The sequence below is a fragment of the Procambarus clarkii genome, chromosome 41, assembly GCF_040958095.1.
Source record: "Procambarus clarkii isolate CNS0578487 chromosome 41, FALCON_Pclarkii_2.0, whole genome shotgun sequence".
NCBI classification, from domain to species: Eukaryota; Metazoa; Arthropoda; class Malacostraca; order Decapoda; family Cambaridae; genus Procambarus; species Procambarus clarkii.
Window position 1 is genome coordinate 26,210,884 of NC_091190.1, and position 22,913 is coordinate 26,233,796.

Below are 22,913 nucleotides of genomic sequence, written 5' to 3' on the forward strand. Positions count from 1 at the left end.
TGGGGGGGGGGTCTACCTTGGTTCTTGACCCCTGTGTACCGAGTACTCTTCTTCTAATGATGGTTTCCCCTGCTTGGTTCCTGTCAGTGTACATATCCCGGGGGTTCAGTTCTTAGAAAGTTGTTTGGTAGACTTAGATGCCAGTTAGCAGTACCCTGCCTGGGCTTCCCTGAGCGTGAGTTCCATCTCAGGACCCTGGGAATCCCCATGGGGGCATGTGGGTTCGATGGATGTGACCTCTGAGTCCCCCCTCACTTTGTGCGAGTTCGAGGGTTGCTCTGTCCCCTTGTCTCAAGGTGACTCTCTCTGTTTTTGCCTCCGTCTGCTGCCTGTGGGGTCGATGACACCTTCGATCCGGAGTCCTGTGAGTTTCGTTGCTTGTTTGTGACTCAGTTACCCAGTATTATGCTGACTATGGGGGTGCAGGCAGCACGGGCGTTGCACGTTGGGTTCAGGTGGTGGCAACGTGCTAGGGTGTTTACTCCTGAGGCTGCCTCATTTTGGTTGTTGTGACGGGGCTTGGGGGTGTCGGTCACTTTGATCTTGTTTCCTTCCATGCCCCCTTGTCTTTCCTTTGTTGTGGTCTAGTCTGGGGTCCCCCCTTCCTCCCTGCATCTGGGTCCTTGCCGTTTGTGGGTTCGGGGTCGGGGCGGGGCTTCGATGGTCTTGAGACTCGGGCGGTCTCGGGGATTTTCCCTTCCAGGGTAGCGACGGAGGCATTCAAGCCTGTTCCTCCGGTTGTGTTGTGTGGGTCTGCCAGTGGGCTCCCTTCCTTAGTACTTTTCCGGCTGCCGCAGCTTTTTCTTGTGAAGTTGGGGTTTTGGGGGGACGGCTCGGCCCCGGGACCTGTTGTGTGGGTTCCCTGGGCTGGTGAGGGGGCTGACTTGGGGGGTTCCTTGGGCCCCGTTGGACCCCGCTGGGGTTTTTCTAGCCTCTGGGCGGGGCTTGCAGTTACGAGGAGTGGGGTTTTTTCTTCCCCCATTCTCCGTACGAGTTGTTGGGCGTCAGCCCCTCCCGGGTTCAGTTCCTTGTCCCTTGGATCCGTCGGTTCCACCCTGTCATTGGGTATTTTTCTCTGTTTCTCCGCCCTTCTCTTGATGGACCTTCACCGTCATGTTCCCCTCTTCTAGGGGTTCTGCATGGCTTTTGGTCTCGGGTGCGACTGTGCCTTTATGTTCCTTCGTACTTTACGCTTGCTTCTTTAGGTTCTCGAAGGTTCAGGAAGGTTTTTGCTTCTTTCTGTATTATTGGAATGTCTGTCATCTTCCGGTTTGGCTTCCCTCCGGTCCTTTCTAGGGCTTGTTGCTTTCTCCTCCGTGCTTCTTCACGGGTTTTGGTCCTGTTTCGTTTTTTCGTGATTGTATCTTCTCTCCGTGCTCTGTCTCAGCACTGCTCATTTTCTTCCATATTCCTTGTTGGCGCCTTCCCGCTGAGCGGGTTGTGCGGTTCAAACCTCTGGTCCTGCACTGCAGGGTGGCCAGATTGAGCTCCTTGTAGCCCGATTGGGCTACTTGTAGCCCGATTGGGCTACTTGTAGCCCGCTTGAAGGGCTATGCTATGTATGTTTCGCTACTTCCTACTCTTTTTGCCTGCTCTTCACAGCTGTCCTGTGTACTCTGAAAAGGGAATCAATCTTTATCAACAGTATTTTGTTTGGTTTTATGGTCACATTCATGATTTTTATTTCTTCAGCTCGCGACTTCTAGCAAACCAAATCTGGCATCCCTGCGGCTGCACATGGGCCGTGGTAGTTTGTATTGATATGGGCGGTGTGCACATGTGCTGGTGTTGTGCTTCCTTTTCTCTCGGGTGCTTCGCCTCTCGCTCCTCTCACATCTCCAGTCCGTGCCCCGTAGCTACTTGCAGTGTTCTGGATTGCTGCTATGGGTGTCGGGTGCCTCCTTCGCCTCTACCCAACTCCTCTCCTGCATGTATGGCTTTGCCGTCTTCCACTGGCGGTGCTCCCGGCATCTTCTCAGCTACGCTGTGTTGTGACACGTTCGTGCCTATGTTCTGCAGGTGAGTTTATGGGGTCTGGCATCTCTTTCGGCCAGGTGCTGGTTCATGGTTTTTGGATACGAATATACGGACTTCGGAACACAGGTGACTGCAGCAGGCCTATTGGGCCATACAGGCAGCTCCTATTATACCCATCCAGTCCCACTTTTATGCATGTCCACCCCATGCTTGAGTCCAACAAGGGGCCCCATCTCCACCAGTTAGTGGGCCAGCCAGAGACTTAAGGCCTGTGCAGGAATATCCCTGCAACAAAAAATAAAAAAAAAACACCAGGTTACAAGGTACAGTGTTTTATGTTATGGGATAAGGGTGTATGTTATGGGATAAGTGTTCCTGTGTTGGGATGTTATGAGGTGACGTTTTGCTGCAGTTTTCTTACTGTGGATGCGTGTTGGGGATTGGTTGTAGCATTTTGTTTGGCCCTTCCATGCTTCTTCTTGGGGCCTTTCTTGGTTGTCTGGGTTATGGTTGCAAAGAGGGGTCACGGCCCCGTGTTTCGTGGTCTTATCGGGCTCACTCATACCTTGTCCGTCTTATAGTGCCTGGCTTAGCCCTTCCAGTTGACACCCATATACGTTGGATTCTCTGTATTTACCTAGTTGTCCTTCCCTAGTGGTGTTTGTGGGAGTTGAACTCTGGCTTTTTGGTCTCGCTTCTCACTTGTCAGTAGCTAATGTGCGGGTTCCTGAGCCTACTGGGCTCTATCATATCTACGCTTGCTGCTGTGTGTGGTGTCGTCCTCCACCACACACTCCACCACACCGCTTCCTCATGCGTTCCCGTTTGTCTCCTACTCTGACACTGCAATGCTTCTTACCAACGTATCTGTGGCTCATTTGGGCTCTCATTCCACCGGTGTCCCCTGGTGCGTGTGCCCCTGGGGTCCCGTAGTCGGTCTTTCTCTGCCCTATTACGTCCTTTGAGAATCTTGAATGTTGTGATCATATCCTTAGCTCGTACTCCTTGGTTCGGGTACTGGTCTGGTGGCATACCTTTGCACCCTTTTTTCCATTTAGTCTTGTGTTGGGATGTGTTGAACAACTGTGTTGTTGGCGTGGCTTGTTGGGACATAACAGTGGCTGTGTGTGTTGTTGGTCGTGTCCCTTTCATTCCCGTTTGCTCCTTGCCTTCTTTGATCCTCATCTTCCTTCTACGCTCTTGTTCCTTACCTTTGGTGCAGGGGCTGTTCTTCTGGTCTTTTCTTGTGTTTTCCGTTTTCTCTTTTTATCTTGCACATTGTTGTGTGTTTTCTTTGTGCCTTTTGGCTCTCCTATTGCCAGGCTTGGGTTCCTGTTTTCCTGGCTTATCCTGCCTGTTGGCATTTTCACGGTCTCACAGTGTCCCTTCTCTAGAGTCTCGCGTCGGGCTTGTCATCTCCGATCTCCTGGCGGGCTCGCTGGCGTCGGAATGTTCTTCTGTATGGCAGACATTCCATCTCCTCCTTTGCCAACTTGGGTTCCCGGCTTTGCTGGCTCAGTAGTCGCATCTGAGATCTTCCCGTTGCTCCACCTCTTCCTAGGCTCGATTGGCCCATGGCAGGGCTGGTTCGGTTCTGCCTCGAGTCTCTCACCTACTGTTAGTGATCGGGTGGCTTTGTTGATGGTGTCCCACCTGTGTGCTTCTTCTTGGCGGCAGTATGGGTTTTTTGGCGGTCCTTTCTTTTTCCTTCTGTCCCTTCTTAGGTAGCTGCATTTGTTGGCGTGATCTTGTCCTTCTCTTGTAGAGGTTCGGGGCCGTCATCTTGCCCCATACTGTCGCCTCTTGTCGTGCAGAGCTGGCGGAGCCGCTTCAGCTTGCTTTCGGTATTGATGTTACATCTGTGCCGTTTCGCAAGCTGTCTCATGCGTTGTTCTCCTCCGGCCTGCTCATGCGCCGCCTGAGTCGTCCTAGTCGTTGGGTAGGGTTCTGTCTTTTCCATCTTCTCCACAGTTTGTTGTGGCCCCTTCGATTCAGGTTTGTTTCTCGGAGTCTCTCTTTCTATTGGCATTGGCCTCTGGGGGTTCGGGTCGGAGTGCTTCATGCTCTTCTCCGGCGCAGCGGTTTTCTGCTCCTTCAGTCGTGGCGATAGGTTTGTTCGTCTGCAGCCTTCTCCTTTTTTTCTGGCAAAGAATGAGACTGCTGCTTTCCGGAGGGATCTTTTGGTTGTTGATGTTTGGTTGGTAGGGCCGGGGGTGCATCGTGTTTTGTGTATGGTTGCGGCCCTCTGCCGTTCTTTGTGCGCCACGGCTTCTATGTCCAGGGACATGCTTTGGGTTGATCCAGTTTCCCTTCTTTCTTGTTCGCGGGTGCAGGTCTCCCTGGTTGTCCGCGGGGTTATGAAGGCTAGCCAGCCTGCGCTTTATCCTTGCGCCTGTGCCGTTCGGACGTTTGCAGCTTTCGCTGCCATGTTTGGTAATGTGTCTTGGGCTCAATTCGGGCGCCGGGATTTGGAGGTTGCACAGGTTCCTGGTCGCCTGTTATTTTGTGAACGTGTCTGCTCCTGGACGTTGTTGTGTTGCTTTGGGTCACAGATTGCTGCCTGTTGTCTCGACTTCGCGTTGCAAAGTTTGTGGTGGCCACCTCCCAGGGTCAGCCCTTTCTTTTCCTTCTCTTTGGGTATGTAGCTCCAGGGAGCCGTAGTGACTCCCCACAGAAAACCAGCGTTGAATGTAATGAAACGCCATTTGCTGGATGAGCCCCGGAGGCTCCCTGGCAACCCTTCCTCTCACCGGTCGGCATTTTTTTTCACGTTGGTTGAAGCTTAGCTTCTGAACTGGTGCTAGGCAGCCGGCGCGATGAGGTCCGGGCCCCCCTTCCCCCTCTCGGGGAGGGAAGGGTTGTGCAGATGAGCGGCGCGGCAGTAAAGTACTCACCTAGTTGTACTCACCTAGTTGTGCTTGCGGGGGTTGAGCTCTGGCTCTTTGGTCCCGCCTCTCAACCGTCAATCAACAGGTAATTACCTAAGTGTAATTACCTAAGTGTAGTTACAGGATGAGAGCTATGCTCGTGGTGTCCCGTCTTCCCAGCACTCTTTGTCATATAACGCTTTGAAACTACTGACGGTCTTGGCCTCCACCACCTTCTCACTTAACTTGTTCCAACCGTCTACCACTCTATTTGCGAAGGTGAATTTTCTTATATTTCTTCGGCATCTGTGTTTAGCTAGTTTAAATCTATGGCCTCTTGTTCTTGAAGTTCCAGGTCTCAGGAAGTCTTCCCTGTCGATTTTATCAATTCCTGTTACTATTTTGTACGTAGTGATCATATCACCTCTTTTTCTTCTGTCTTCTAGTTTTGGCATATTTAATGCTTCTAACCTCTCCTCGTAGCTCTTGCCCTTCAGTTCTGGGAGCCACTTAGTAGCATGTCTTTGCACCTTTTCCAGTTTGTTGATGTGCTTCTTAAGATATGGGCACCACACAACAGCTGCATATTCTAGCTTTGGCCTAACAAACGTCATGAACAACTTCTTTAGTATATCGCCATCCATGTATTTAAATGCAATTCTGAAGTTAGAAAGCATTGCATAGGCTCCTTGCACAATATTCTTAATGTGGTCCTCAGGTGATAGTTTTCTATCTAGAACCACTCCTAGATCTCTTTCTTTATCAGAATTCTTTAAAGATTTCTCACATAATATATAAGTTGTGTGGGGTCTATGTTCTCCTATTCCACATTCCATAACATGACATTTATTAACATTAAATTCCATTTGCCAAGTGGTGCTCCATATACTTATTTTGTCCAGGTCTTCTTGAAGGGCATGACAATCATCTAAATTTCTTATCCTTCCTATTATCTTAGCATCATCAGCAAACATGTTCATATAATTCTGTATACCAACTGGTAGATCATTTATGTACACAATAAACATCACTGGTGCAAGAACTGAACCCTGTGGTACTCCACTTGTGACATTTCTCCATTCCGATACATTGCCTCTGATTACTGCCCTCATTTTTCTATCAGTCAGAAAATTTTTCATCCATGATAGAAGCTTACCTGTCACCCCTCCAATATTTTCCAGTTTCCAGAACAACCTCTTATGTGGAACTCTGTCGAAAGCCTTTTTTAGGTCCAGATAGATGCAGTCAACCCAGCCATCTCTTTCCTGTAATATCTCTGTGGCCCGATCATAGAAACTGAGTAAATTCGATACACAGGATCTTCCTGATCGAAAACCATACTGTCTGTCTGATATTATATCATTTCTCTCCAGGTGTTCTACCCATTTAGTTTTGATTAGCTTTTCCAATACTTTCACTATTACACTTGTCAATGATACAGGTCTATAATTGAGGGGGTCTTCCCTGCTGCCACTTTTGTAGATTGGAACTATGTTAGCCTGTTTCCACACGTCTGCTACGATTCCTGTACACAGGGATGCCTGAAAGATCAGGTGAAGTGGAATGCTGAGCTCAGATGCACATTCTCTCAGAACCCATGGTGAAACGCCATCTGGGCCAGCTGCTTTGTTCCTCCCGAGCTCCTTTAGCATATTTTCCACTTCATCTCTAGACACCTCTATCCGCTCTATGTTGTTCTCTGGAATTCTTATTGTGTCTGGTTCTCTGAAGATTTCATTTTGTACAAACACACTTTGGAACTTTTCATTTAATGTTTCACACATTTCCTTTTCATTTTCCGTGAATCTGTTTCCCATTTCCAACCTCTGGATATTATCCTTTACCTGCAATTTGTTGTTTATGAATTTGTAGAATAGGCCCGGTTCTGTTTTACATTTATCTGCTATCCCTTTTTCAAAATTTCTTTCTGCCTCTCTCCTTACTGCTGTATAATTGTTTCTCGCATCTTTGTATCGCTGGTATGTTTGGGGGTTTGGCCTCTTCCTATACTGATTCCATTTTTGTGTCTTTTGGTCTCTTGCCCTCTCACAATTTCTGTCGAACCAATCCTGTTTTTTGGTCCTGCATCTCTGTTTTGGTATGAATGTTTGTGTGCCTTCCTCGTATAGTTTTAAAAATTTGGCATACATTTCATTTACTTCCCTGCCTAGCAACAATTCTGTCCAATTACACTCATTAAAAAAATTTCGAAGTTCCCCATAGTTGCCTCTCTTTAAATCGAGTTTATCAACTGTTTCAATGTCCCCATTTTCTTCTAGATGATATCTTAAAGCATATTTAATGTCTAACAGGACGTGATCACTCTTTCCCAAGGGAGGAAGGTACTGGATGTCAAAAATCTCTTCTTCTTTCCTGGTGAATACTAGATCCAGTACTGACGGTATATCTCCTTCCCTCATTCTTGTGGCTTGCTTTATGTGTTGATACAAGAATGTCTCCAGAATGAGGTTCACAAATCTGCATGTCCAAAAGTCCTCCGTTCTTGCTTCATAGGCCTCCCAGTCTATTGCTCTAAAGTTGAAGTCCCCCAGTATCAACAGTCGTGATTTATCTTTATCTGCTTGTACAATAATATCTCTCATGACCATTATGAGGCCCTCTCGTTTGTCATCCAGTTCTTCCTTTGTCCACGTGTTGCTTGCTGGTGGGCTGTAGGTATTTACAATTATCAGGTTATCATCCTGATTCCAGACCTGCAATGCCATTATGTCAATATCTCGAGGGTTTTCAAATATTAACTCTTTTACCTTCAGGTGTTTTTTCACCAGTACAGCCACTCCTCCTCCCTTCCTAGTTTTCCTGTCACGTCTCCAAACTGAGTAGCCTCTTGGGAGGTGTACAGGTTCCTGAGCCTACTGGGCTATATCATATCTACACTTGAAACTGTGTATGGAGTCAGCCTCCACCTGGTTGATACCTGGTTGATACCTGGTTGATGGGGTTCTGGGAGCTCTTCTACTCCCCAAGCCCGGCCCGAGGCCAGGCTCGACTTGTGAGAGTTTGGTCCACCAGGCTGTTGCTTGGAGCGGCCCGCAGGCCCACATACCCACCACAGCCCGGTTGGTCCGGCACTCCTTGGAGGAATAAATCTAGTTTCCTCTTGAAAATGTCCACGGTTGTTCCGGCAATATTTCTTATGCTTGCTGGGAGGACGTTGAACAACCGCGGACCTCTGATGTTTATACAGTGTTCTCTGATTGTACCTATGGCACCTCTGCTCTTCATTGGTTCTATTCTACATTTTCTTCCATGTCGTTCACTCCAGTACGTTGTTATTTTACTGTGTAGATTTGGTACTTGGCCCTCCAGTATCTTCCAGGTGTATATTATTTGATATCTCTCTCGTCTTCTTTCTAGTGAGTACATTTGGAGGGCTTTGAGATGATCCCAATAATTTAGATGCTTTATTGCGTCTATGCGTGCCGTATATGTTCTCTGTATTCCCTCTATTTCAGCAATCTCTCCTGCTCTGAAGGGGGAAGTGAGTACTGAGCAGTACTCAAGACGGGACAACACAAGTGCCTTGAAGAGTACAACCATTGTGATGGGATCCCTGGATTTGAAAGTTCTCGTAATCCATCCTATCATTTTTCTGGCTGTCGCAATATTTGCTTGGTTATGCTCCTTAAACGTTAGGTCGTCAGACATTATTATTCCCAAATCCTTTACATGCTGTTTTCCTACTATGGGTACATTTGATTGTGTTTTGTACTCTGTATTATGTTTAAGGTCCTCATTTTTACCGTACCTGAGTACCTGGAATTTATCACTGTTAAACATCATGTTATTTTCTGATGCCCAGTCGAAAACTTTATTAATATCAGCTTGAAGTTTTTCAATGTCCTCAGCCGAGGTAATTTTCATACTGATTTTTGTGTCGTCTGCAAAGGATGATACGAAGCCGTGACTTGTATTTTTGTCTATATCTGATATGAGAATAAGGAAAAGCAGTGGTGCAAGGACTGTACCCTGAGGTACAGAGCTTTTCACTGCACTTGGACTAGATTTTATATGGTTGACAGTTACTCGCTGAGTCCTGTTTGACAGAAAACTGAGTATCCAGCGTCCTACTTTACCGGTTATTCCCATTGACTTCATTTTGTGTGCTATCACGCCCTGGTCACATTTATCGAAAGCCTTTGCGAAGTCCGTGTATATCACATCAGCATTCTGTTTCCCTTCTAATGCCTCAGTGACCTTGTCGTAGTGCTCAAGTAGCTGTGAGAGGCACGATCTTCCCGCTCGAAATCCATGTTGGCCTGGGTTGTGAAGGTCATTGGTCTCCATGAAATTGGTGACCTGACTCCTAATCACTCTCTCAAATACTTTTATGATGTGCGATGTTAGTGCAACTGGTCTATAATTTTTTGCCATTTTTTTGCCACCACATTGCTTCCTAATGCATGTGTGATGTGAAGTGTGATGCTTACTTGTTTGCTTGCTTCCTTGGGATTGTAGGGAGTTTCTATCTCTCTGTTTTGTTTTTGTTTTATTTTCTTACCATGTGGGGTTTGTTTTGTTTACCTACCTTTCTGGGTGCCTAACACTGGTCGATGGCAGGTAGGGAAAACCCAAACCATAAGGGGGTTTTCCAGGGCCATTGCTCCCTGTAACCTCTCTGAAGGGGCCAGGTTCTGGCACTGGTCCCTGGTAGGTCTGAACTCTATAGCTAATGTCCCAGTCTAATATAACATACATTAGCCCGATAAGCTTCAGGGAGCCTCCGGGGCTCACCCAGAAAATGGCGTTTCATTATATTCAACGCTGGTTTTTTTGCATTAAGCATTACTTAAAATTCTATATCATTTGCTCAATTTCCTTAACAATTCAAATATTTTAGTTTAGTTCTCATTTAGTATTAAGTGTTGCCTTATTAAACTTATAAATAAAGTGATGTACCCTTATGTATTAGGGACGTTATATAATATATAATTTGTGTAAAAATATAAAATTATTATTATTGTTTATTTTAGTGCGCCACCTCAGTTTTGGAAACTAGACTCGTGGGAGGATGACTCTCGACGGAGAAAACGTTTTGTTCCAAATCCCTTAGGTTCCTCACACCCTGAAGCCACACTGAAAGCTGCTATTGAGCATGGAGCTCCAGAAGATGCTATTCTTCAAGTAAGATAAATCTGTACAGATAATGTTGTCATTACTGTGTAATTTTACTCCTTAGACAGCAGCTATAGCAAAATAGGCCATTTTGTGCATGGGCAGCAAAAAAAGTTAAAATATGTCAAGAAATAATTTTTCATTATAGAATTATTCATTTGTAGGCAAAATGTAAAATACAAAAATAAGTGAATATTTGTAATTTCACTGGGTGGAGACAGTGATAGGCCGCATGGTGGCTGTGTCTGGCTCCTGTCAACACCTGATGCTCGGCTTTGCTGATGCTCCCTGTGTTATTCTCAGGTGTTTCACTGATTGTTTATCACTTATTTCTCTTAATTTACAAGAGTGTGTGTGCTGAATAGCTTGATTAATCACATAATTTACATAACACATGATAGTGTTTCAATTGATGATTGGTTTACCTTGTACCTTCATTACAACCAGTATAGAGCAGTGAAAAGGATATGAACTTAATATTCAATGGTATTGGGCTCTGGAGAATGAGATACGGCCTAATTGGCACCATATGGGTGAAGTTATAGATTGAAACAAAGGTGTAAGCAACCAATGTGTCACCCACAGATGACAGCAGTCTCCTAGTACACGTAACGCATGATAATGGTTCAGTTGATGATTGGTTTATCTAGTATACCTCGTTACAATCATTCAGAGTTGTTGAAACCATATGAACATCATTGGTATACATATCGTGGAATTATGGTGGAATTTTATAATGATGATTGCATTTGCCTAGTAATGTAACCATGAAATGATAGCAGCATTTTTTCATGGGTTAAGGTAACCTCCATTACACCCACAGAAAGCTATTATATCATTATTTGCATCATTCAAGTAAAACTCGGACAATAATTGTTTAAATCGTTACATGACGATTTCATGTACACTGCACTACACTGTACTGGAACCGCACTACACTGTGAATCAACATTTGATGGTAATTGCTGTCTAAGGGTTAATTGTAGAAGCATTTTGTGATAGCCTCATCCTAGGCATTGATGGTGGTACAGCTACTTAAGTACAGTAGTTATATCAGACACCAGTAAGAATTTTCTGTTTTCTAATGTTGTTTATGTTATTATATGTAATATTTTCTTAAACACACACACACACACCATACATTTCTGTACCTATTGTAACACTAATATTATTGGTTAATGACACAAGAATTTAATTTCACATTGCTCCAGTCAAATGTAAAGCTAATTACAATTAAAACCCTTGTCCTTGGCAAGAAACACCTTTATAAGCCTTCAGCTCACTGTCAGAAAATTGGAGAGTAATCGACTATTATGTAGGAAAACAATCACCATAATCTGTATTGACATAACCTACTGTAACGTTTGTTGTAATTACCTAAGTGTAGTTACATAATGAGAGCTACGCTCATGGTCTCCCATTCACAGTATTTTTTTTCATATGACGCTTTGAAACTACTGATGGGTTTGACATCCATCACCTACTCACTTAGCTTGTTCCAACCATTTACATTATTTGACTTTCTGTGGGGAACTGCCGTCAGTTCCCTGAAGCTATATTACTGGTCAAGTGCCATACTACTTGAGTGTCATCAGTTGCAGAGTTTTTTGTTGCCTACTACGAACCAGACCCAGAACCTGGCCCCCTCAGGGAGGTGCTGGGAGCAATGGCCTATGAACACATTACATTTAAAGTAATATAAAAGTAAATGACAATGACAAGTAAAGTAAAAATTTACTTGTCACCAACCAGGGAAGGCACCCAGAAAGGATAGGCAAAACAAAACAGACCGCTGTCTGGTTGAAAATTGTGACGTACTTCCTCACTTCCTCAAAAGAGCAAAAGAACTCACTCCAGAAAGCAAACAAACAAGCAAAACTTTGTCCAACTAACCCCTCGCTTGTTAACCCCCTCCCCCCTCATGAGGGGAAGGAGGAACTGGCCTGGGTAAGCCCCCAATCAGTTCTTTGACTGATGCCGTGCCGAATGATTGCAGTTATTCTGGCTCCATGTTCCCGTTTTAAGGGAACAGTGTTATAATGTTAGTCATGGACTCACAGCATGGTGCGCGAGTTTGCAGACGTGTGGCTGGTGCTGTGGAGGGTTTTGGCTTTCTCAGCACGGTGATCCGACTCCATTCGGACTGCTCCTCCATGGATCATTGTCTCAACCGGGAGGGGAGGGAAGGGAGTGTTTCTTTGGTCCATGGCTCTTTGGAGCTGGTTTCTTTGGGTAGCTCTTCTGCTCACTCGGCTGGAATTTTATCAGGGAAGAGTGTTTCTCCTGATCCCATGGTGGCTGGCCCAGCCTTGGTTTCAGGCACTGCTTGCTCAATGTTTTTCTGGGGCTCGGCCTTTTTCAGTGGGTTCGGGCGGATTAGGTACCTCGCTGTTTTGACCTTCTCTTCTGCAACACATGTATGGTCTTTCTGCCACGTGTGTATCGCCATTTGTATGGTGATCAGGTGGCTAATTTGAAGGTGTCCCACCTGCGGTCTTGTCAGCTACAGTATGAGGTTTCTTGGCAGGCTTTCTGGCATTTTCTTTCTCTTCATAGGGTTCCATCTGTGTCGGACAAGGTTGTTTTGTCCTTTATCCCTTGGCTTTTTCTGGATCACCATCTCATGCCGAATATTGTTGCTTCTTATCATGCAGCGTTGGTGGAGTACTGCAGCTTGCGTTCGGGGAGGCTGTCACTTCTGCCCCGTTCCTTGAGCTTTCTCGTGAATTTTTTATCTCGGGTCTGCTCATGCACTGCCTGAGGCATTGGTCTGTGGCCTAGGTGCTCTCCTTTCTCTTTTCTCCTCGGTTTGTGGTGGCCCCCTTCGGTTCATGATTGTTTCTGGCCAGCTTTGTTTTTGTTGGCTTTGGCCTCTGGGGGTCGGGATGGGGAGCTTCATGCTCTTCTCCGGCACTGGGGTTTCTGCTTGTTTAGTCCTGGTGGTTATTTTGTTCGTTTGCAGCAGGCTCTTTCTTTTCTAGTGTAGAATGATACGGCGGGCTTCCAGAGTTCATTGGTTGTTGAATGCTTGGTTGATTCGGCTGGGGGTGCATCACATGCTGTGTCTGGTAGCTGCTTTGCGCTGCTACCTGAGGGCGGCCAGTTCTGTGTCAGTGAATGCACTCTGGGTTGATCCGGTTTCCCTGTTCTAGGGCTCATGTTTCTCAGGTTGTCCACAGTGTTAAGTCTAGCCAGCCTGTGGTCTATCCTCATGCCCATGATGTAAAGAAGTATGTTGCTCTTTCAGGTGTTTTTGGTAATATGGCTTGGGACGATATTCGGGCGTGGGGGTTTTGGGGGTCGAACAGGGGTCCTGGCCGCCAGGTATTTAGTAAACATCCCAGGACCTCTGGGGCCCTTGTGTGGCCTAGGGGCACCTGTCGTGACCGTCTGTATCTTCCTCGATTTGAGACCTGCAGTGCTGCCGTCTTTCTGGCAAGTCCTTGTTTGCCTTCTCTGTGGGTAGTTAGCTTCAGGGAGCCGAAAGGGCTCCCCACAGACAACCAGCGTTGAATTTAATGAAACGCCAGTTCCTGGATGAGCCCCGGAGGCTCCCTGACACCCCTACTCCCTTAGGTCGGCGGCTTTCATCATTCTAGAACTGAATTGGTGGGTTGCCGGCTCTTCCTCCCCTCCGCGGGAGGAAAGGGGGATAGCACTAATGAGTTGGGTGCTAGTTGGATGATGTGTTGCTTGTTTGTTTTCTGCTTGACGTGTTGCTTGAACTACTGGCGGAGTTCTTTTGCTATTTTAAGGATGTTGCATACAATTTTCAACCAGACAGTGGTCTGTTTTGATTCGCCTACCTTTCTGGGTGCCTTTCCTGGTTGATGATAAGTATGATATACTTTAAATGTAAAGTGCTCATAGGCCATTACTCTCTCTGCCTCTCTGAGGGGGGGCCAGGTTCTGGCTCTGGTTCCTTGTAGGCAACAAGAACTCTGTGACTGATGACCCCAATATAAAACTATATCAGTAGGATAGCTTCAGGAAGCTGACAGGGCTCACTCAGAAACTGGCATTATATTACAATCAATGCTGGGTTTTCATTCTATATTTTATAAGTTTGAGGTGTTCTTTATGATAGACCTTTGACTTTAATATGGATAAGTACCAAAATATCCTCTATACTCACAATTGAATGAGCTTAGAAGAATATTATTGTTTAAATTTTCTATCATTTCAGGCCAGAGAAGAATTTCATGCTCAACTAGCTGCTCAGAGGCGATCATTACAACAGCCGTTACAGTCACCTGACCTTCTTGATGACTCTGAACTTACCACTGATGACCGAGATCTTGATGCCGATGTAACAGGTGTGTTTATGGCAGGAAAGTTATCTTACACGTGGGAAACTTGTCTCGTAGTGCAGTTCATTTCATCTAGGCTCAAAATCGGGTAGGCCGGGTTCCTTTCCCAGGCAAGACAGAAATGGCTGTGCACGTTTCCTTTTACATTGTACAGTACCTCTTTTCACCTAGCAGTAAATAAGTACCCAGGAGTTAGGCAGCTGTTGTGGGGTTGCATCCTAGGAAGTGTCAGTAGTTCAACCTTGGTGGGTCCCCAATAGAAGCCTAAAGTGTGTGTATAATTAGCTAAGGGTAGTTACAAGATGAGAGCTACCCTCGTGGTATTCTGTCTTCCCAGCATTCTTTGTTTTATGATGCTTTGAAACCACTGACTGTTTTGGCATCCACCTCCACCTCACTTGAATAGTTCCAACCATCTACCACTGTTTGCATAAGGTAACAACTTACAGAAATATGTTCTCTCCTCCCTTGTCCTTTACTCTCCTTTCCTCTAATGATCTTGTTGGTTTGTTTTTAAGTACCTTTTCACAGGGTTTCTTTTCCAAATCACTTTTGCTTCACTTTGAGTGACCATAGATCTGGTAAGCAGGGAATGAAAAGATAGGATAAGGATGCAGGAAGTCTTGAGTAGGGATTAGGGCATAAGATAGAGGTGGGGAGGTTTAGAATAGTTGCCGAACCATTTTTTATTTGTGGGTGATTATGATACTGTGCAGTGAGTTGATGGGTGGTGTGAGTTTTGACTGGTATGGTACATGATGACATATACTGTGCTCACATATATGATTTTTACTGGCGGAAGCCTCTTGTGGCACCTTAAAGTTACCATGCTGATATAAGTACCATGAGTTGCAGAGTTCTTTTAGGCCTACCTGGGACAACGACCAGAACCTGGCCCCCTTCTTGAGAGGTGCAGGGAACTTATAATATAGGTAGCATGTATAATAAAATTTCAAGCAATTAATTTATGTGTACCACCAGCAGGGAAGGCACCCCATACAACAGCAAGACAAAACAGACCACTGCTTAATTAGAAACGAGACTCCAGCCTCCAAACCACAAGAGCAATGTAAACAAATGATTGAAAATTCACGAAGTTGTGCGAGCTTGTTAGTCCCACCTTCCCCCACTTGCTTGGGTGGCAGAGGGGGCATAGTAATAAGGCCAGCCCTTCTTCCTTTGAAGCTTCTCCCTTGGACTCTTGCTTCTCTGTCCCGGGCAGTGGGCGTTGGTCATTGGCTCTGCCCCAGTGACGCTCTGGCAGCAATTCCCAGGGCTTGGAAGGAGCCGGTTTTAGTACCTTTGGTCCTTTTTAGACTTTCCATGGCCATTTGTTCCTTCCGTGGTGGGTCTTTTGGTTGCAGGGGGGAGATTTTGTTTCCCCCCTCTACATTTTCCCTTTCCTACTGTCCAGCCCCAGTGGTTGGGCTGGACAGTAGAGTGACATTCTCACTTCATGCAGGTCGGCGTTCAATTCCCGACCATCCAAGTGGTTGGGTACCATTCCTTACCCCCCGTCCCATCCTGTCCTAAATCCTTATCCTAATCACTTCCAAGTGATTAGGATAAGTAGTTGTACTTATCATAATCAACTACAATACAATAGTTGTAATGGCTTGGCCCTTTCTTCTGATAGTGCCGTTCCCTTCCCTGTATATTCCTGATTGAATGCGGCTGTCCCTTGGGTTTAGTCTTGTGGACATTTGGCTGTTGGAGTTGGCGCCCCACAAATGTTTACTTTTCGAGTCCCTTCACAGCAGCTCATGTGACTCTCTTTTGTGCCTCCTGCATGTTCTGGGCATGCCTTGTTACTGTTCAGGTTCGATTGGCCCTGGGGCAGCAGATGTTTCCTTGGTGTCCTGCACTTTTTTGTCCTGCCCTTGCTCTTTTGTGACAGGTTTTTGGGTGTGCTTCAGGCATCTCTGAGAGACCTTGTGCTTCTCATTGGTTGCTGTTGCCTATCCTCAAGTGTGGGTTCATGCTACTTACTTCCTTCCCTTGCAGTTAGCATTGCTTGTGGCATTTGGCCTTTGTGTTAGTATGCTTTGGGGTTTCTGTTATGTGTAACTGGGCCTCTTTCAGCGCTTTCTGCTTGGTAATTGGGGGCCCTTGGAGGCGCTCGGCAGGAAACCTCTGGTGGACATCTTGGCCTCTGCCTTGGCTGCAATCCATGCAGTTAGTTCCCATGCCCCTGGTGGTGGTGGCCGTTTCCTTGCCATCCAACTTCCAGGTTATCTGGCTGGTTTTGCCTTTTCTTTGGTTTGGTGTTGGCCCTGGCTCTCCTGTCCACCTCCTTCTACAGTGTTGGTCTGCAATTCAGTTTCATGTCTGCTGCTTCTCCGCCTGTTTGGGGTTTCTGCCCTCAGGATGAATGTCCTCATTACACACACAAATCACAGTAGCATGATGCATCAAATGAACAAATCCACAAGGGCCGCGACGAGGGATCGAACCTACGTCCAAGAGGATGCCAGACACTGCCTTAATCGAGTGAGCTACGACATGGTAAAATAATTGCAACCGTGAAATCATCCTGACCTACCACAGATCCTGCAGTCTCACCGAGACACAAACCATGGTTTTACACAATTCCCCCATGCACCTGAGCTCTGCCAATAGGCTGTTCTTGCATTTCTTTATAATTATTGAATTCCATGAATCTGGACCCGGAGCTGAGTGCATGGACATGTTTACAATTTCTCTTTCAAAATCTAGTACTCTCGTGTTGATATCAGTTATATTTACAGGGGTTTGGATATCACGCATGAAGAAATTGTCTGGATCTTCCACTTTCATGTTGTTTATTGGGATGCTAAACATGTCCTCATACTGCATTTTTAGGATTTCACTAATTTCTTTGTCATCCTCTTTATCTTTCGTTAGGTAGCTCCTGGGAGCCGAAGGGGCTGTCCACAGAACCCAAGTGTTGAATGTAATAAAACGCCATTTTCTGGGTGAGACCCGGAGGCTCCCCGGCATCCCTCCCTCCGGTTGGCATTTTTTCCCCCCATTTTTTATATTCAGCCTCTGAACTGAGGTTGGGTAGCCAGCACAGGCGGTCTGGGACCCACACTTACCCCCTCTCAGGGAGGAGGGAGTTGCACAGACAGCGGTGCAGCAGCTGTGGTGTGCAGACAAGCCACACTGTGTAGCGGCTTGTTTGCTTGTTTTCGATTGGTGAGTTTTGCTTGCTAGTTTGGCTTTCGGTCTGCAATTTTTAACCAGCTGTAGTTTGTTTTGGAATTCCTACCTTTCTGGGTGCCTGACCTGGGAGATGGCAGACATAGACTGCTTCTAATTACATGGGGGTGTCTATAGGCCATTGCTCCTTGTGCCTCTCTGAGGGGGCCAGATTCCTGCGCTGGTCCCCGATAGGCCTACACCTCCATTGATTGACTGTTGCCACAATCTAATATATTCACATCAGCCCAGTATAGCTCCAGGGAGCCTCCGGGTCTCACCCAGAAAATGGCATTTCATTACATTCATTGCTGGTTTTTTTTCTGAATATCTTTAGTTTAAATAAATATTAAATATTGAGTATGTACTGATGTAAACAAGAATTTACTTATTTTTATTTCCTTTGTTTTTTATTTCTACAGGCATGGTGAATATGAGCACTAGAGCACGTCTTGTTGCTCCTGGCTTAGTTGTACCAGGTACAGTCTCCATTACAGCAGCTGAACTTTACTTTGAAGTAGATGAAGAAGACCCAGAATTTAGGAAAGCAGATCCTGAGGTAAGTACACTTTTTTGTTTTCTGTGCACTTTTTTCCTCAGTACCTTTGAAAAACCCAGCATTGAATGTAATGAAATGCCTCTCTCAGGGAGGAGGGGGAGGGAGGCCCTCCATGATGCTCTATTGCTAGTAAGAGAGAGAGCCACCAGGCGGACTCTCTAAAAGTTTGCCTGGAAATATACGGAACGTTTGTATATTGTTGAAACACAAATGTTGCCAAGTTCCAGGGAGGGTCTTTCTGTTAATTGATGGGTATATTGTTGCTGTTAGTTTAAATTATTTAACTGAAGGAAGTAGTGGTCTTCCATTCGTATATTGGGAAAATTCTGATGTAATTCCATGGGCAAGATGCTACATAAACAATAAAATAATTATCCTGTATATTACAAATGTAAGGAGGTTTCAGTACAGGGGTACCTCGGTTTAAGAATTGAATCCGTTCCTGGAGACGGTTCGTAACCCGAAAATTCATAAACTGAAGCGAATTTCCCCATAAGAAATAATGGGAAATGAATTAATCCACTCCTGACTCCCCAAAAACTTCACTTCAAACTAAATTTTATTTCTAATTCACCCATATCTTAACTACAAAAGTATGTTCAAGTTATTACTTACCTTTGCTGATGTCTCCTGTTGGCGTATGGAAGATGGTGAGGAGGTGGGAGGAGGAGAGGTGTTACTGTTTGGAAGTCCCTTTCCATTATAACATCAGGCAGTGAGGACTTCACTGGTGTGAACTCTCTGGCACGTTTTGCCTGCATACCACTAGGACCTGCTTTTGGCTCACTGCTTGCATGTCTTACTAAGAAGCTGTCTAAAGGTTGTCCATGGTACACAGCATGACTTCGCTCTCGTTGCACCAGGTACAGATAGATTTTTGCTTCCTGTATCTTTGTTCTGTGTGCTTGCAAATAACTCACTCACGTACACCCTTGGCTTTAGTACCTGTAGGTGGTATGTAGCCAAGCTTGTAAAGCATAAGGTAGTCTTGAAAAGATTATAGGAAAAGATAAATTTGTAAGGTAGTCTTGAAAAGATCACTTTGTAAGGGCCCACACAGAAAGAGATTCAGCCACCCTCAAGAGCGTTCGTCAGTCGGGAAGAAATTCTGGCATTCTGGAAGAGATTCAGCCAGCCTCAAAGAGTGTCAGTCAGGCAAGAGGAGATGCAGCTATTCTTGAAAATATCTATGGAAAACACCACCGTGGAAGCCGCTAACACTGTTCATCTGTGCTACTTGTATCAGATGTATCATCACTGAACGCAGAAAATTATTCATCTATGTATCATCTATATAAATTGGAGGTAGCATAAGTGGGCAAGGGTGGCACTCAGAGCTATAACTGGATACACTCGATGTATCGTCCTCATAGGTGCTGTATCACTTGCATCCGACCTTTGTGTTTTGGTCCTTATTGCACCTAGCTTCACCAATATTATGACCCTTATGTTCTTCAAACAATAAGGTTTGAATTTCACCAACAGAGCGCGATCTTTCAACAACGCGACGGACAGGTGTTTGGGAGCCAGTGGCGCGTGCGCCACCCATGGTTGCTCACTTAGTACTTAGCCAGCTAGCAGCCCTAGGGCATTCTGGGAATTTTTTCCAAGGTGGCTGCCTCTCACTGGACGTTCAAAGAGTTCATTTCGTACACAACCACCGCGCACACATTTAGAATGGGTACGAAAAAATCAAAGATAGTTTTCTCGGTTGGCGCAGTTTCCCACTGACCGAGAATACTCGGTTGGCACAGTTCAGTGGTTAACCCTTTTCAAATTCAAATTCAAATGTTTATTTAGGTAAAGTACATACATACAAGGGGTGATACAAATATTGATGAATTTATAGATAGAGCTAGTACATACAATGCCTAAAGCCACTATTACGCAAAGCGTTTCGGGCAGGAAAAACACTAAAGACTAAAACGTAATACTAATTGAGATTAAAGTATAAAATGTGTTGAGAAAATATAAAAATAAGAAAAGGGGGAACATGGCAGAAAAACAGCAAAAATACAATTTGGTCGACAAACAGCATTGTTTAAAAAACAATGCTTTAACTGCGCAACGCGCCTGCAGGCCCAGGCTTCAGGTGCGCAACGCGCCTCCGGGTGTTTTTATTTTTCACGTTCCATTCAAAACTCCCGCGGCTACATGGGGTTCACATCAGCTTCCTCAGGGCTCTTGTAAACAGACGCCATCTTTAAAAAAAATCATGGTCCACATTGCCGGGTATGAGAGCCTCAGTAGTGAGTGAGCAACCAAGGCTGGCGCTCACAGCATGAGCACACAGCTCTGCTGTTCAGCGTGTGACCACAGCATCACCTAATAATGTCAAAGTATTAATATAACCTGTATTATTTAGCCATAATAGTATTATAGAAGAGCCTGAGTGTGATAATGACTGGGTACAATGTTCAAATATCAGTGATTCAATGCTGTTCACGATGTTCACAGTGCTAGCCACAGCACCACAGCATTATTTCGTCCATCCAGGATTCTTCAAATGACTTCTTAGATTCCTTTTCAAAATAAACTTGTGGTCAATTATTCATTTACAGAAATTAGTGACCAGGATTGTGGTTATAATTAGCATTGTACGTAGTATTGTGGAAGGAGGAATATTGGTGAGGGAGGGAGGGAGAGAATTGAGGTAGCCTCACTGTGTGGCAGCCACTCTTGTTTTGCTCACCATACTAGCTTTGTGGTTCGCTATGGGGAACACACATGTACATGGGTAATGTACATGGGTATATACAGTGTGTGTGTGTATATAGTGTAATAACAGCAACAGGAGTATGTTGAGTGGAGCTATTTTGGTGAGGGAGGTGACGTCGTAATCGCAGCGTCGTCTGCTGTCTGCTGTGTGATTTCTCATGCAGTGAATGGTGGCCACTGTACTGTTTGGACACAATACCGGCTTACTTGCATAGTTCTGGTAAATAAAACATGTAGATAAGTATATATAACATGTGTAAATAGTGTAATAAAAACAATAACAGTATGGTGTGAGGAGCAATGTTGGCAAGTAAGATGTTGGAGTGAGGGAGGGCCTGTCTGGGTGTGGCTGCTCACACTCTCGATGTTCTGAATGTGTTGACGGTAAATGTATATAGTGTGTGATAGTGTATAGTGTGTACATATGTTGTAAATATACATAAATGAACATGAAACATTGGTGTGAATAACTGTATGATGAGAGGAGCAATGTTGGCGAATACAATGTTGGAGGAGTGAGGAAGGGCTGTCTGGGTGTGGCTGCTCACACTCGCGGTGTTCTGAATGTGTTGATGGTGAATGTATATAGTGTGTGACAGTGTATAGTCTGTAAATAGATTGTATATATACATAAATTAGCATAATACATGGTAAATATGTGCAAATGTGTACACAAGTGTCATGCACGTAACAGTGTCCTTGGACAGTACGGATGTTTTACTGCCATAATATAGTGTACGTGTTCATTATACATAGGATTAGCATGTAAAAATAAATAAAATGTATTTGGAACTGTGTGCAAAAAATGAACAAAAATATATTCTTGGCAACTCGTGCGCCCTGCCCCGGGCGCTCCACCGGCCCCGGGAGCCGGTGGGGCGAATGTCTTAGAATGAGACTGCTGCTTTCCAGAGGGGTCCTTGGGTTGTAGGTGCTTGCTTGATCAGGCCGGGGGTACATTATGTGTTGTGTCCGGTTGCGGCCCTACGCTGTTATTTGCGCACCACAGCTTCTGTGTCCGGGGACGCGCTTTGGATTGATCCGGTTTCTCTTCTTCCCTGTTCGTGGGTACGTGTGTCTCAGGTTGTCCATAGAGTTATTAAGTCTAGCCTGCCTGAAGTCCATCCCCGTGCCCATGACGTTCGTAAGTTTGCTGCTAATGCTGCCGTCTTTGGTAACATGTCCTGGGCTGACATTTGGGCACGGGTTTTTGGTGGTCAATCAGGGTCCTGGCTGCATGCTACCTCATTAACATTCCTGGACCTAGTTGGGCCTGTGTTACTTTGGGTCTCGACTTTGAGTTAAGATGTAGAGCAACGTATGCCTCCCGGATAAGGCCCCCTTTTTTAGTCTTTGGTGAAGTAGCTCCAGGGAGCCATAGCAGACCCCCCCCTAGAAAACCAGTGTTGAATGTAATGAAACACCATTTTCTGGGTGAGTCCCGGAGCTCCCCAGCAACCCTCCCACCCTCCGGTCGGCGGTTTTTGCGTATTTTGATATCCAGCCTCAGAACTGCAGGGTGGATCACCGGCGCGGGGTTCTGGGGCTTCCCCTTCCCCCTCCCAGGAATGGAGGGGGGGGGGAGCTGTGCAGACATGTGGCGTGGCTCATGTGACATTATACGTGTTTGCTCGTTTTCATTTGGGGAGTTCTGTCCATTCGTTTGTATATTTTCGTTGTTTTTAATCAGAATAGGGTTTGTTTTGGGGTGCTTACCTTTCTGGCTGCCTGTCCTGGTCGATGGCAGATATATAATGCTCTCAAATGACATGTGCATGTCTATAGGCCATTGCTCCTCTTGCCTCTCTGAGGGGGCTAGGTTCTGGCTCGTGGTCCTCAGTAGACCTAGAACTCCACCCACATCGACTGATGCCAAAGTCAGGGATATCCATATCAGCCTGGATAGCTCTGTGGAGCCTCCGGGACTCACCCAGAAAATGGCGTTTCCTTACATTCAACGCTGGTTTTATTGACCGGTGGATTCTGACTCCAAGTTCCTTATCTTCATCAAGCTGCTACAAGGTAATGTTGTTGATTTGGTAGTTGTGATGTGCACTGTTATTCCCCACATGCATGGCCTTACATTTTTCAATATTAAATTGCATTTGCCAGTCTTCAGACCATTTGTGGAGTTCATGTAGATCTCTTTGTAAGGCTTCAATATCA

The 22,913-nt window shown here is 45.5% G+C and overlaps 1 protein-coding gene across 1 annotated transcript in view; it reads left to right on the forward strand.

The window, feature by feature from the left end:
* Positions 1-22,913, forward strand: part of rg (A kinase anchor protein rugose) — a 246,574-nt gene that overhangs the window by 210,787 nt on the left and 12,874 nt on the right. Inside the window, exons 30-32 of the mRNA XM_069339474.1 lie at positions 9,839-9,989; positions 14,167-14,296; positions 17,893-18,029. Coding sequence (XP_069195575.1) covers positions 9,839-9,989; positions 14,167-14,296; positions 17,893-18,029 — 418 coding nt within the window. The remainder of the gene's footprint in view (positions 1-9,838; positions 9,990-14,166; positions 14,297-17,892; positions 18,030-22,913) is intronic.